The sequence below is a fragment of the Mauremys reevesii genome, linkage group 18, assembly GCF_016161935.1.
Source record: "Mauremys reevesii isolate NIE-2019 linkage group 18, ASM1616193v1, whole genome shotgun sequence".
Taxonomy (NCBI): Eukaryota; Metazoa; Chordata; order Testudines; family Geoemydidae; genus Mauremys; species Mauremys reevesii.
In genome coordinates, this window is record NC_052640.1 from 4,068,231 (window position 1) to 4,082,961 (window position 14,731).

Below are 14,731 nucleotides of genomic sequence, written 5' to 3' on the forward strand. Positions count from 1 at the left end.
GGTAGCTGTCTGGAGTTGCCGGCTTCCAGATTGCAATAGCCACCCGCTTCTCCACCAGCAGGGCAGCTCTTAATCTCGTGTCCTTGCACCACAGGGTGGGGGCGAGCTCCTCACACAGTCCCATGAAAGTGGCTTTTCTCATCCGAAAGTTCTGCAGCCACTGCTCGTCATCCCAGACTTCCATGACGATGTGATCCCACTATTCAGTGCTTGTTTCCCGAGCCCAAAAGCGGTGTTCCACGGTGCTGAGCATTTCCGTGAATGCCAGAAGCAATTTAGTGTCATACACGTCAGGCGACTCGCTATCATCGTCGGACTCCTCATCACTTTGGATCTTAAGGAATAGCTCAACTGTCAAACGTGATGTGCTGGCAAGACTCGTCAGCATACTCCTCAGCAGTTCAGGCTCCATTTCCCACAGAAATCGCGCAGCACAGAAACCGTTGAGAGAGTCAAGATGGTGCCAAACGTGGACGGAAAAACAAGGATTGCTGGGATGTGAAGCGATGCATCACGGGGTGTTGGGACAGGAAGCAGAATGACCCGCACCCTCCACCCCCTTCTCTCAACCCACGGCGCCAAAATGGGACGAGGTGCTCTGTGAGATAGCTGCCCATAATGCACCACTCCCAACACCGCTGCAAATGCTGCAAATGTGGCCACACTGCAGCGCTGGTAGCTGTCAGTGTGGCCACACTCCAGCACTTTCCCTACACAGCTGTACGAAGACAGCTTTAACTCCCAGCGCTGCACACCTGCAAGTGTAGCCAAACCCTCAATGGCTTTGAAAGGGCTGTACCTGTGAAATCTTGTCCTCCCTGAATTCAAATAGCCTTTAAACAAAATGAATCTTCCAATATAATTGCTGCCTAGAATTAGCTTTCACTGCCTGACCTTCACTAAGTAGAGTTCAGTAGCTGAGCAGCTCTCTTTCCTGGTGCTGGTAGTCTGTTCCCCTTTTCAGGGTCCGGCTAGTTCTGAGCATTCTGGATCCATGTCATCACCCAGTGGAATCAGAAATTTATCCTAAGCATTGACTAGTTAGTTAACAGAAAAAGGAAATTAGACCTTGAGGGAACAAAAAAATCAAAGGGAAGAAAATATCAGATGGACCTGGGTGCGTTTCACAACAGAGTGTCCCAGCTCTGGCCTTACTAATAAGAGTCTCAATTCCTTCCTTCATTTGCAAGCAAAACTCCTATTGGTTTTGATAGTTTTACCTATGTAAGGAGAACAGGACTGTAGATCTCACAGCAGTTTATAAGAATTATATTCAGAAATTATTATTATTCTAAGCTACTTTATTATATCCGGGTATCTACTGAAGGGGATCTACAATCATCTTAATCATTCACACCATAAGGAGTTTGCAACTGTTTTGAGGAAACTGTAGGCAATGTGAAATATATGTGGCCAAAATCTACTGTCAAGTGACATCACTGAGGCAGCACCTGTAAATTGGAGCAGAATTTGGCCCATCAACCACAAATTAAATCTGACTCATTATTTACCTGTCTGCAGTTCTTCTGTAACAAATGTATATGGCACATTGATCTTGCTGAAGGTGAAATTTAACTGTTTGAAACCACCAACATGAGTAGCAGAAAATGTCCAATCATATGAAACTTTTTCTCCTTACCCAAAGTTTTCAGTAACCTGAGTTTTAGAATGGAATATGGACTTATGAAATGCTTGGAACATAGGGAGAGTTATGGATGAAGTCTGAAGACAAAATGTATACAAATATAGAAAAGCCTTCCCATATATGAAATATGAGGCTATTTTAGATAAGAAGCTGCCTCTAATACCAGTTTATTCATCTACATTTAAACATGGCTTTCCAGAGAACATTGATAATAAGTTTTAAGACCAGAGCTCATGGAGCATGAGAAAAAATTTCATTCACAAATGGCTGGATTTCTCTTGGCTTACACCTATGCACATTTTACATGTCTCATCCCTGATTCACCACCAGTCTCTACAGTACCGAGTTTACAACAACAAATGCTGTATCTTGGCAGGGGGTTAGACTGGATGACCCTTGCAATCCCTTCTAACCCTATGATTCTATGATGGTAGAACTTCAGTTTGAAGAGTGCATTAATGGAGATGGTCCTTCTTCTTTTTAGTTTCTGTGCTGTTATCAGCCATGCATCTCAGAATGATTTTATCCCCCTTTGTGACCTTTTCCTTTTCACTTTTGCAGGTCTTTTGGGCCATTGGGACTGTATTTGAAGTCCTCCTTGCAGTGTTTGTGATGCCCACTCTTGGCTGGCGTTGGCTGCTCATTCTTTCTGCTGTTCCACTCTTGCTGTTCGCCATCTTATGTTTTGTAGGTATTCTTCGCAGGAGAAATGTTTGTGCAGCAAATCTTACATTTCACTATAAAAATATAGTTAATATGGATCCTGATTGAGTGGAATCATGACAGCAATGAGTTTCCTAATGGTACCCTGTTAATAAAACTGAAATGATGATGTAAATGATACTGCTTCAAAAGATGCTGTTTCAACAGCTAGTAATAGTAGGTTTCTCAATGAGAGTTGTTCTGATGATGTAATGCTTGTAATCTGATGCCCTACTGTAGAATGTTGGTAGTTTGGAGTACTGTGAAACCGATCAGAACTGGGATTCTCTCTCAAATTTACTCATACAGTTTCAGTCAAATTCAGTGGGATCAACCTCTGACTCTTATTAAAATCAGTTATTTTCTGATTCATCTTGAGACTCTTAAATAATTTTACTGCAAATCACAGCTTCCATCTAATCTGTGGTTAATTAAAAACTCTCAGAGCTCATGGCAACCTCAGCATAATATGCTATCTATATATTACAGGTCAGATTCTTAAACAGATTCACATATTTGTGACACTTGAATTTGTGTACCCTGTTCAATTAAAGTATATGGGATAGCAACCCATTCCCTTACAAGCTATATATACGCTACTGTCTGCGTAATAATTTGACTATTTGGCTGCTGCTATTTTTTAGCCATTGTCTCTTTTTTTCAGGAATCTCTCCAGATAATTACACAGGTGTTTAAAATCTTATGTATTGAAAAAAAAAAACTTTAAAAATGGACATTTTTGAATATCGTCAGACTCCTGCTAACTAATTGACTGTTTTGCCATTCCTGCTGTGAATGTAATACCAAAACATTCCAAAGATATAGTCAAATCTTTCAAGAATAAAAAGCAAGTAATGGAAGGAGACCTCTTGTGGGATAGGTTTAGGGATGGATGCCTGATGATAAGATGGAAGTGATATCTGGAATTTCTTAAAGTCTGTTGAAGAAATTGACACTTCGTAGGCAGAAAGACAAATCTGTAATTCATCAAGGGCTGCTTGTGCAAGCCTTCTCATCTCATTGCAGTTAATGAGACTACTCATATCTGCCCCAGTCAGTTTATTGTCCTGTCGTTGACAATATTGTGTCTGATCTGCTCTGATCTGCTCTGCTTTGCTTTCATAGTGGCTGCCAGAAAGTGCAAGATATGATGTATTATCTGGAAACCAAGAAAAGGCTATTGCCACTTTGAAGCGGATAGCAGCAGAAAATGGAGCTCCAATGCCTCTGGGAAAATTAATAATTTCCAGACAGGTGAGTACAGGAAACAGACATATTAACAATACTGAATATAATAGAAACTGTGCTACTTTCACAAGTAATCAGTGTTAAGTTTAATTTTGGCATCTCAACCAGTAATAAACACTAATGAGCAGTGATCACATGTGCTAAATTAATGGAGAATTACACTAAGGGCCTCATTCTTATTTATACTAAAAATCGTGGCAGTGTAAAGGGGTTGTAAAATGGGCATAAATTACATTTACACTCACTTTTAGGCCTCTTTATACTGAGACTCAGACCAGGAGAATACTGAAGGGTCCAAATCAGAACCCCAGATCTGAACACCTCAACTATATGTAGAATTTTGGATCCCAAGTTGAATATGAATTTTGCAGCTAGCCCCCATCTCTATGTTGGGCAACCCCAAATCCCAGAGCACCTCCAAACTCTGGGGAAGTTCTGCACAGGCTGGCTTGCCTCTGTCCTTCAGAAATTCTTAGGCCAGCCAAAATTCTCCTGCTGAGAAGTGCAGAAATGCTGGGGTGGTATGAGCCAGCTCTGATGACTTACAGCAGCTGAGAATTCCCTCTGGCAGGGGAATTCTTAACTTGGCAGCTACAACCAGATTGTGGCTCCTTTACGCTGCTCATGTGCATGAAGGGGCCTGAACAGGGACTGAATATCTGGCCCTAAGCTGTGTAATATATATCAGATGGCCTGACGTAAGAATGGAAGCATGTGATTCTATGCAATCAAGTTTCCTCTGACTCTTTATGGCCTGAAATCAATTTTAAATAGAAACCAAATCAAATAGCTGTATTTTTGTTTGTTTCAAAACAGGAAGACCGGGGGAAAATGAGGGACCTTTTCACACCCCAGTTTAGATGGACAACATTGTTGCTTTGGTTTATATGGTAAGAGGAGATATAAACTGTTCAATGCCAGCATGCTTATGTATGTTTTTCAGTGGATGCATTTACAATATCACTAAAATGGAGCAAATCCCACTCCCTCAACCTGCATTACACTGTAATTTCTTAAACCACCAAATAACATTCATTCAAGATCCAGTGGCCTATTCATTTTCTGGATGGAAGTAGGAACCATACTTTAAGAAGGTATTTAATGGAACTCCTCACTTCCATTCAATTCCATTTTGATTCACATTGCTTATTATATTATATGTCTGACCATCTCAGACTTCCTCTCTCATTTCCTTCCTCGCAGGTTTTCCAATGCCTTTTCTTATTATGGGTTAGTTTTATTAACTACAGAGCTCTTCCAAGCAGGAGATGTCTGCAGCAGTGAGTATTAGCCCTTCTCTTCTTTCTAAATATGCCCTGTAGATGAGAGAAAAAAGGTGGGATTCCTTTTATTGGAGCAGCTTCTGCTGAAGACTTGGAAAGGGTCACAATTTCTAGCACACACTTTAGGAAACCTTGTTAAGAGTTTGTTAATTCTGAACATAAGAAGTCAGCTACTGTACCTTGCTTGCTGCTTGAGGCATAGGGGTTCTGTGGTGGCCACAGGAAGGATTCCCTAAATCCAAGTTGTGAAATAGCAGGGGAGTCTGCAAAGGAGGCTTATTAGAGGCAAGTATCTATTCTTCTTGAATAAAGTGTGATTACATAAATGTGACTTTCCAGATTTGCCACTCCCAGGCCTAATTAGGTCTGAAATAGAAAATTGCCAGCTGCCACAGGGTTTCTGGGTGCTTGAAATGTAAAGAACTGCTGCGGGAAAAAATATTGCATAGAAATTCAGCACCTTTTCTCTTGCAGTTTGTTGTGTTATTGTCAGTGTTTTAACTGTATAAAGATCTTTAAAATGCCTTGAAAATTAGATTCCCCTAGGGAGAGTGTTACTGTATTCTGAACACACTAAATTATGGAACACACCATGGCGGTTGGAAATTATACAAAGGGGATGGGTATTGCTGTGAGAAGGTATCAATTCAGGGCTTGCCTAGCAGCCTGGGAGTAGAATGAGAAATCCAACTTTGGATACTAGAAAAATGTGGGTAGTTATTGGGAGACAGTGTGGTCTAGTGGTTAAAACGCAGGTCTGTGGTGTAGGTAAGGTATTATTATCCCCATTTTACAGGTGGGGCTATTGAGACACAGAAGGCACCATCACTAGCCTGAGGTCACAGAAGCCTATTCTGATTTTAAAAAATAGTGTAAATCATCAGTCTTCAGGTCAGGGTTGCATCCTACTAGAAGCAAGACTGCTTAGGAACTGTTTGGCTTTGGCTAGGTGTTCTGGGTACAATACATTCAGGTAAAGTGCACCTGCTGTGCTGCTGAATTCCAGCCATGTGCACTCCACTGGTTACAGCAGCAAGAATCACAAAAGCACAGCAGGTGTATAGGAGAATCAGCAGAGAGGAGATTACTTAAAATATCACAAATGCTGCTTCTTTCTCTTCCCACAGTTTCCAGTAGAAGGAAAGCAGTTAAAGCAAAGTGCAGCCTGGCCTGTGAGTATCTGACAGAGGAAGACTACACAGATCTGCTCTGGACCACTTTATCGGAGTTCCCAGGTAAGCGATCGTATAAGTGCCAGTGCATCACTGCATGGAGGCTTACTGCAGAAGCAGCCTCTGGGAAGTGTCTTGAGAAGCCACAGTGGTCAATCTGGTTATGGCTCCAGTCCAAACTGAAGGCCATGTATTCTGAGGAAGAGTAACAATTCAGTAGGATTTTATCATCCAATGAATTTCTGTTGAAGCAGCAGAGTCATATAAACTTTCGTCCAGGCGTTGGCTTTCCAGAATTATTTGTAAAGGATCCTGGGTATGGTTACTCAGTGTTGGACCTTCACAACCTTGTACACCATCAGAGCCATGACTTTTAAAGTCACAATTATTTAAATAAGCAGTGTGACAATAGAGCAAGAAAGATAGGTGACATATGGTAGCAATATGAATATTGTTCCATTAGACGTATGACTACATCCCTAGGTACTAATTGGCTTGAGATGGCATATCACAAGGCAGTGATTCAGGATATTATCACTGCTCTGGATTAAAATCTCAGTGACAAATCCAGCTCTGGTATGAGTGCAGCTCCACGGCCTGTGTTGTACATGTTTTGTCCATAGGGAAACCCCTTCCCTTGGATTGCCAATCTGGCTCCTTTCACTTGCAACAGATTCACACAAAAAGGAAATAAATTACAAAGCCAAATAACATTGTGTGGTAATTGCTGGATGCTGCAGCTAAATCTGAACTCATTCAAGAGATGTGGGCCAATCCATTTCTCTTCCCATACAGGTGTTTTGGTGACCCTCTGGATTATTGATCGGATAGGCCGTAAAAAAACCATGGCGCTTTCCTTTTTCGTCTTCTCGTTTTGTAGTCTCCTGTTATTTCTCTGCGTTGGAAGGTACGCAGCACAAAGTGAAAACTAAACCCCGATCCATTTACTCTGCCATATGGGACAATAGGTTGAAAGTGATGGTTTTAAGAGCCAAGAATTGACCAAGTTAATTTGTGAAAAGATTTCAAAAGGAAAGTTAGGCTTTTCTCTACAGAGTGTTTAGAAGAAAAATAAGAGACGTGGGAGGGGAGAAAGCCTGTCTTCTCCAAAGTCCTGTGTTCAGAATACACCAAAGGGGATAATAGTTGACATCAAAGTAGGAAATAGCTCTCTGAAAAAAGTTCTAAATCAAATCTTGTGCAGTGGGTCTCAACTACCAGTACATGTAGTGAGGCTGGTACCTCTAGTTTTGCAATTAGTTTTCTAGTTATTCACTTGCCAAATGAATGATGAACCTCTGGGCTGGGCTCCACTGCTGTGTACCTGCCTCCCATTCAGTTACTCGCACCAATTCGCAGCAGAGCTTGGCCTTTAATTGTGAGACTGGAGTTCAGAGCAGTCTAAGCTGTGTTATGGATTAGAATGTGCAATTACAGGGCAGGCGATGGGCACTGACTAGTGAAGTTGAGGTCTTGGCCTGGAAAATTGGTACATTTGACCTAAGAATCTGGAAATTACTTCACTGATGGAAGGAGCCTGTATTTTGGCATTGTAGCCAGTTAGGGCCCAATTTTCTAAAGAACTCAGGGCTAAATTTTTGACTGCTCAGAACCCACAACTGAGGCCAGATTTTCCAAAGTGCACAGCACCCAGCATCTTCCATTGTAACACTTATGGCCAGATTTTCACAGGAGCTGAGTGCCACCATTGACTCAGTGTGCTGAGCTCTTTGGAAAATCTGCTTCTGATTATAAGTGTTAAGCCTTTTGGAATATTTTGGCCTTCCTGTCACTTGTGGACAGTGCTTTCTCTATTCTGGGGGTGTGGGGAGGGGCACGGCACAGAAATGACATCTTAGTTGTTGTGGACTGTCTTGTGTAGAGAGAGCTCCTAGAACATTTTCAGGCACTGTAAAAATAATAATAATAAATCCTAACAATATGAATAAATAACCAAGTGTGTCCAATTTCACACCTTTACACAGGAAGCCCACAGCCTGATTCTGATCTCATTTACTCCAATTGTGCTTCAGCTGAGTTATCCCAGTGTCAGACTAGTGTAAGGTCAATTATTTAGTGCATATTTTCCTCATCCAAATATCTTTAGTCTGGGACTAGTACATGTAATTTACTTCACTGGTCACTGGCTGTTAATAGTGCTTCGTCAAAATGCAGACGCTTAGAAAAGCCCAGGTGTCTTTAGTGATCACAGATTTTTTTGAACTGTCCTTGTATTAAAGGTCCAGAAAAATGGAGGAGGGTCAATAAAAACAGAATGGATCTAGCTAATAACATTTAGCATCTTTTTTTAATTGCTACTTGTCTCTAAATTCAAATAAAAACTGTACTGAACCCAACCCCTGCTCTCCTTATTCTCACAGAAATGTTCTTACTGTGCTGCTCTTCATCGCAAGGGCTTTCATTTCAGGAGGATTTCAGGCTGCTTATGTTTACACTCCTGAGGTGAGTAAGGTCATTTTTGTAACAAGAAGATTTAATGGGAATGAGGCCCTGGTGGGACAGCTGAATTCCATGATCTTCTCATAATAGGCCTTATACAGGCTACAATTTATTGAACCATTATGTTGTCTGAGTGTTATAGACCTGACAGAACTTACGTTTAGTGTCGCTCTTTGATAAAGAGATGTAAGGTCGGAAGAGAGCTGTATCCTAGGGTTAACCTGTTGATGCTTTGTCTACAGGTTTACCCAACAGCCACTCGTGCTCTGGGCTTAGGAACATGCAGTGGAATGGCCAGAGTGGGAGCCTTAATAACCCCATTTATTGCACAGGTAAAACTCCCTCTCTTCCAAACAGTTTAGTAGCACAGGAATCGATGGAGAAAACGGCCTTTCTGTATTAAGGGCCAGTTGATGGCAATCCTCACTCAACTATGTTGGAGTGAAGGAAGTATGTTGGTGCCTGTCAGAGGGTGAGCTAGTCCTTTAAGGGAGAGCTGGACTCAGCCTCTCCTGTGACTGATTTACCTTTCAATCCAGGGGTCATGTGAGTAGGAATCAGGCCTGCTGGGGGATAGAAGGACAGTCTGAGGTCAGTTGTGGGAGAGTCTTAAAGGGTAAAGGGGCTGTGTGAGTGGTTCCATGCAGGTGGCTTGGGGAGTGCAAACCTGCAGGGAGCAGGAGCCAGCTAGGAAAGGTGTGGAGAACAAGCCTCAGCAGGGACAGGACTAAGAACCCTGCACCAAGGGCCGTGCCCTCACAGAAGGCTGCGTGGAAGACTTGCGGTGCTTTGAACTTTATGTTAATGAATCAGACTGCTAAAGGGGAGGGTTATTGTGAAAATATCCACAGGGAGAAGTCTGACTAACTGGGGAGGAAGGGAAACTGAGGCAGTGGGGGCATCTGAAGCCAAACCAGGTTAGCCTCTAATGTGTAGTGCCCTTTTCCCACCTTTGCTCCCACACAGTAGAGACCATATATGACAGTGTAGGGTGCCATTAACACTGCTCATAGTGATTAGTAACTCAGGAGGACATAGGCTACAAGGGTAGGGCCTGGCCATTGCCCCATTATCTCTACACATTGGGAATTGACTGGAGACCTGTGCTTCATCTGTGCTAGATGTGCTCCCCACTGCATGCCAGGAGCACTGCACCTTCTTGAGTCTCCACAGGCATAATGCACTCAAAACCCCACACTTGGGTGGCCTACCTTTTCCCATGCTATCCCAAGGGATGCAGATTCTCAGAGTGTCACTGAGCCTGAAGTGGATTCGATCTGTAGTAGTAGTCACCATACCACTGAAAGGGGATTGTTGCATTGGAGAGGGTGTGTGCAGGGCAACCAAGATGGTAACAGGCCTCAACTTTTTTCTGATCTTTGAACCTTAAGAGAGATGATCCATTTCTCATAAGAACATAGGAACAGCCATACTGGGTCAGACCAACGGCCCATCTAGCCCAGTATCCTGTCTTCTGACAGTGACCATTACCAGATGCTTCAGAGGGAATGAACAGAACAGGGCAATTTCGAGTGATCCGTCCCATCATCCAATCTCAGCGTCTGTCAGTTGGAAGTTTAGGGACACTGAGGGTATGGGGTTGCATCCTGGACTTTCTTGGCTAATAGCCATTGATGGACCTATCTTCCATGAACTTATTTAATTCTTTTTTGAACCCATTTATACTTTTGGCCCTCACAATATACCCTGGCAATGAGTTCCACAGCTCGACTGTGCACTGTGTGAAGAAGTACTTCCTTTTGTTGTTTTAAACCTGCAGCCTATTGATTGCATTAGGAGACCCCTCGCTCTTATGTTATGGGAAGGGGTAAACAGCACTTCCCTATTCACTTTCTCCACACTATTCGTGATTTTATAGACCTCTATCATTTCCCCCTTAGTTGTCCCTTTTCTAAGCTGAACTGGAATATCGGAGACTTTAAAGTGATGTAATATTAAAGTCCATAAAGAGGCATTTTTCACACTAGCCAGAGGATCAGGATTAGTGGATAAAATCTAAAGAATAAGAAAATCAGAATAAGCAGGGAGCTCAGGCAAAATTTCTTCATTCAAAGGGCAATAACAAAAACAAATGGAATAAGCAGCCACAGAGGGTGATTGAAGTAGAGACTATTGATGAGTTCCAGGCACTGACATATATTTCTGTTAGCAATGGATCTGAGCCACGAAGTTCAGAGCTGAACCTTCCCAAAGCAGGGATTGTTCAGCGATGGGGTTTTCATTCCAGTCCATCAGGACTTGCTGGAGAAGGAAGAGACAGAAGGACCCATTCAAAAGGGAGGGAGACAGTAAAAGTGAGAGAACTGACAAATGGGTCAGTACATGAAGTCTGAGAAGCTATTTTCTGTTCCTCATTTTATTTGCGTGGTTGCAAATCACTTTCATGAGACTCCTTAGAGAGAGGGTAGCCTAGTGGTCCGACTACAGGACCAGGAGCCAGGAAGTCCTAGCTCTGACACTGGCCTTGGGCAAGTCACTTAATTTCTTTGCCATCGTTTCCCTATCTATGAAGTAAGGATAACATTAGCCTACCTCAGATGGGTGATGTGACTCTTAATCCAAGGTATTTTGTGTGTATTTAAGGGATAAGTATTATCTAAAAAGAAAGAAAAGTATGTAATATAGTGGCTTTTAAAAAGTGATGTTTTCCCTAAAGGAGTTAACATTTCTACTCCAGTTTCAAAATTTTTGTTTTCTTTTGCAGTGGATTCAGTTCATCTTTTCTTACCTTTTCACTTACTTTCCCCTAGGTGATGCTGGAATCTTCAGTCTATTTAACTCTGGTGGTTTACAGTGGATGCTGCCTGTTGGCAGCCGTGGCTTCCTGTTTTTTGCCCATTGAAACAAAAGGGCGTGGTCTGCAGGAGTCCAGCCACAGAGAATGGGGACAAGAGATGGTTGGGAGAGTATCCCACAACATGGGAGTCACCAGGTCAAATTCTGGATCACAGGAATGATAGAACATGAGCCCCCCCGGTCCCTTGCAAGGAAGGATGAAACAAGCAAGAATCGTATTTTAAAAAAACAAGCGTATAAAGCCGACCGTGCTGTCACTGCCAATGTCGTGTCAAATTGCAGGAACTTTTGATTTGGACCTAAGCAAATTGTGTCTTTACTACTCTTTGCTCACACTCATAAAAATTTACTTGTGTAACAAGAGACATTTGATCAGGATGTCATTTGAAGTTCAGAGAGAAGGGCTTTTTTAAGAGTCTATTGTGCTTGCATGATCAGATACTGAGCTTAAAATGTCCTGTGTCAAGCAAATAGCTAACTGAATGCAATTCAGTATCAGCTGTAAAATTTAAAAAACCAGTACTTTTGATGCCTAAAAGCAAAAGATTAATATTTACTATGTACCTGGCATAACACACGGTGGGTTCCATACACTACAGAATAGGGTTTTTAAATTAGATGCCTGCCTTGCACTTTTTAGTCATCAACAACATGTTGTAACAGCAAACCAACTAATGCTTTCCAGTTCCTTTGCCTATAAGTTCTGTTCCTTGGAAATTACCAGGCACTGAGAAGGTTGTTTGGAACGTATCTTGAGTGTTTGTTTTCCTCAAGGCAGAGTAGTTTGAGTCTGTGAGGAGTGCTGTTGGATGCACTATATGAGAAATGTAAATTCTAGCGGTTTGGAACAGAATTTAAATTTTCTAGCATTGCCAGAAGCATTGAGCCCTCTGTCTGTTGCATTGGTGAAGACTGCTTCAGCTGTCCTGATGTCTCTGTGTGTGTGGAGATGCACGCTGTGGTTTACTGCATGGGTCCAGATATATTTCTGTTCAATTTGCATAAGTACGTTCCCGTAGTGATTTGACAATGCCTATGACACACATGTCTTAATTTGAACAGCTGCTTGTAGCACTTCCGATGGAACTGCCTTCATGTGTCTCCCAACAGGAGCAGGTTCTCTATCAGCTGGGCAGAACTCTAGGTTAGCTGCCAGTTGTACATGGAATGTAATGGCAAGTTATGAAGGAATGTAATTGGCATCACATCTTAAATGAGAAGAAGTCCTGAGAAGAGCTATACCAGTGTCATCAGCAGAAGATTGACTCTCCCCCAGTAATTTTGATGTAGTTGATGAAGTTCTTTCTCTCACCACAGGGAGTGGTATAGTTCAGGTGAGGACAACTCAATTCATATGTACCTTTTGGTTTGTATGGAATCTGTCTGTGAATGGGGATTCAGATTTCAAAACTTGATGGATGTAAAGCAAAGAAATGTGTAACAAAATCAGACAGTTATCATCCATGGGTCTTGGTATTTTTCCAGAAATCCAGCCTATGGAATACACTGTCAGATGTAACTGAAGGTACTTAATTCTAGTCACTAGGCCATGGGAAGCAATACATTTTCAATAATATATGTGGTCAATCATTTCACAGAAATATAGTGTTGTGCATGCTATGGATTGGCACAAGACCATATTTTAACTACATGGTGGACCAAGCCGTTCCCTATAAAGTCCTTTTCTCTGGGGCTGAAATAGTTCACTGAGTCTGCCAATGGTGCAAAATAAGAGAACACAATCTACATTCAACGTTCACTTACAGAAATGCAGAGCTATTGCTCAGTATAACACTCCAAGATGTAGTAGGCTGTTTAACTTATACCATTATATTAAATTATATATGGGAAATTCCTTAAAGGAATTTGAAGATCTCCAAACTACCAGGAATGGCCAAATCAATTGGTGGCATTCTGCGTGGAGGTATCTTATGGTGCAGGAGGTGTAAGACTGACAAGGGACCCAAAGTCTATATAGTCACCTAGCATTAAAAGATGGTGGTTATAATGAAGCAGTCCAGAAATAGCTGGCTGGTCTGAACAGGTGAATGCTACATTTCATTTAAAATGTAATTCAGTTCAGAGATATCCAGCTTTACGTGTGTTTGATGGCATAGGAGAATGTTGTCCATTTCTAGTACTAACACTTTACATGGTATGAGTATCTCTGCCTGTCTATTAGTTCTGTATTCAGTGTTGACTCTCCAATATGCTAAAAGTTCCAATCAGTCTAAAGCAGGGGTTCATCCTTGCACCATGACCCCCTTCTGACAACAAAAATTACTACAAGACCCCAGGAGGGGGGACCGATGCCTGAGCCTGCCCAAGCCCCACCGCTCCGGGCGGGGAGGCCCAGCTGAAGCCCAAGGGCTACCTCCCCAGGCAGGGGGCCTGTAACTTGAGCCCTGCCACCAAGGGCTGAAGCCCTCGGGCTTCGGCTTTGGCCCTGGGTGGTGCGGCTCAGGCTTCGGCCCTGGGTAATGGGGCTCAGGCTTTGGCCCCAGGCCCCAGCAAGTCTAAGTCAGCCCTGGCCACCCCATTAAAATGGGGTCACAACCCACTTTGTGGTCCTGACCCACAGTTTGAGAACTGCTGAAAGTGAACAGAAAGTACTCTTAACTAGCAGACAATGGGAATGGTTCCTTCTCATCTCCTCACCATTCAGATTCTAACTGGATATCCCTCCCTCATGTATTATGCAACTGGAGTGGCTCAGTGCTGCCCTCAGACTCATGTGGCACACCTGCTTTTTTACCTGGGGCTCTCACGGTAATGTACACAAGATATACAGCATGTTTCTGAGGGGAGAAACAAGCCCTGAATGGTTTTCGATTGCATAGTGTAACATTCAGATAGCCAGAGTGCAACTCACATTAACTTTTGGATTCATGAGCACAGCTGTATAAGGTGGTCCCTGAACCTTGCAATGAAAACACTATATAGGGCCTGAGCCTGATCTGTAATTTGGTACCTGTAACCAGTTGCAAGCACAAATGATAGAATTTAGATCCCTACCTGATGGGAAGCATGGTTAGATACCCAGCTTCTATCATTTGTGCTTGCAGTTAGTTGGATGCCCAGAATTGGAGGCTCTTTTGAAAACTCGATTCATTGTAAGTATGTGTTAGAGGAGAGAACAGATGCATGAAACCTACCGTCTCACAGGACTGCTGTGTTAACAGGCTAGCTAATGAGCCTTTTAGGTTGCTATTGAGCTCCTCCTCTACTTAAAAATCTACTTCTGCCTTTCAAATGATCATATGCACACACTGCTTTGGTTTTTGAGTCAGCATTCAACAGTTTGAAGATGTGACATTCCAATGGCCTTCAAAACGTGCATTCAGAGAGTTTTATGTGAAGTGTATGTGTGTGTGTATGTGTATATTTATATACACACACTTCCA

At 42.5% G+C, this 14,731-nt stretch overlaps 1 protein-coding gene across 5 annotated transcripts in view; it reads left to right on the forward strand.

Annotated features, from left to right (window-relative positions):
- LOC120386015 (SV2 related protein) overlaps positions 1 to 14,731 on the forward strand; it is a 44,550-nt gene that overhangs the window by 27,226 nt on the left and 2,593 nt on the right. For 3 of the 5 annotated variants that reach the window (XM_039504745.1, XM_039504742.1, XM_039504744.1), the window contains 9 exons: positions 2,207 to 2,332; positions 3,473 to 3,601; positions 4,412 to 4,485; positions 4,799 to 4,875; positions 6,006 to 6,113; positions 6,846 to 6,957; positions 8,432 to 8,513; positions 8,753 to 8,842; positions 11,282 to 12,135. In XM_039504745.1, the coding sequence (XP_039360679.1) occupies positions 2,207 to 2,332; positions 3,473 to 3,601; positions 4,412 to 4,485; positions 4,799 to 4,875; positions 6,006 to 6,113; positions 6,846 to 6,957; positions 8,432 to 8,513; positions 8,753 to 8,842; positions 11,282 to 11,488 (1,005 nt within the window). In that variant the 3' untranslated portion in view covers positions 11,489 to 12,135. Of the gene's footprint in view, positions 1 to 2,206; positions 2,333 to 3,472; positions 3,602 to 4,411; positions 4,486 to 4,798; positions 4,876 to 6,005; positions 6,114 to 6,845; positions 6,958 to 8,431; positions 8,514 to 8,752; positions 8,843 to 11,281; positions 12,136 to 12,437; positions 13,663 to 14,731 lie in introns of those variants that run through there. The other 2 variants (XR_005589484.1, XM_039504743.1) reach the window with 2 other exon arrangements.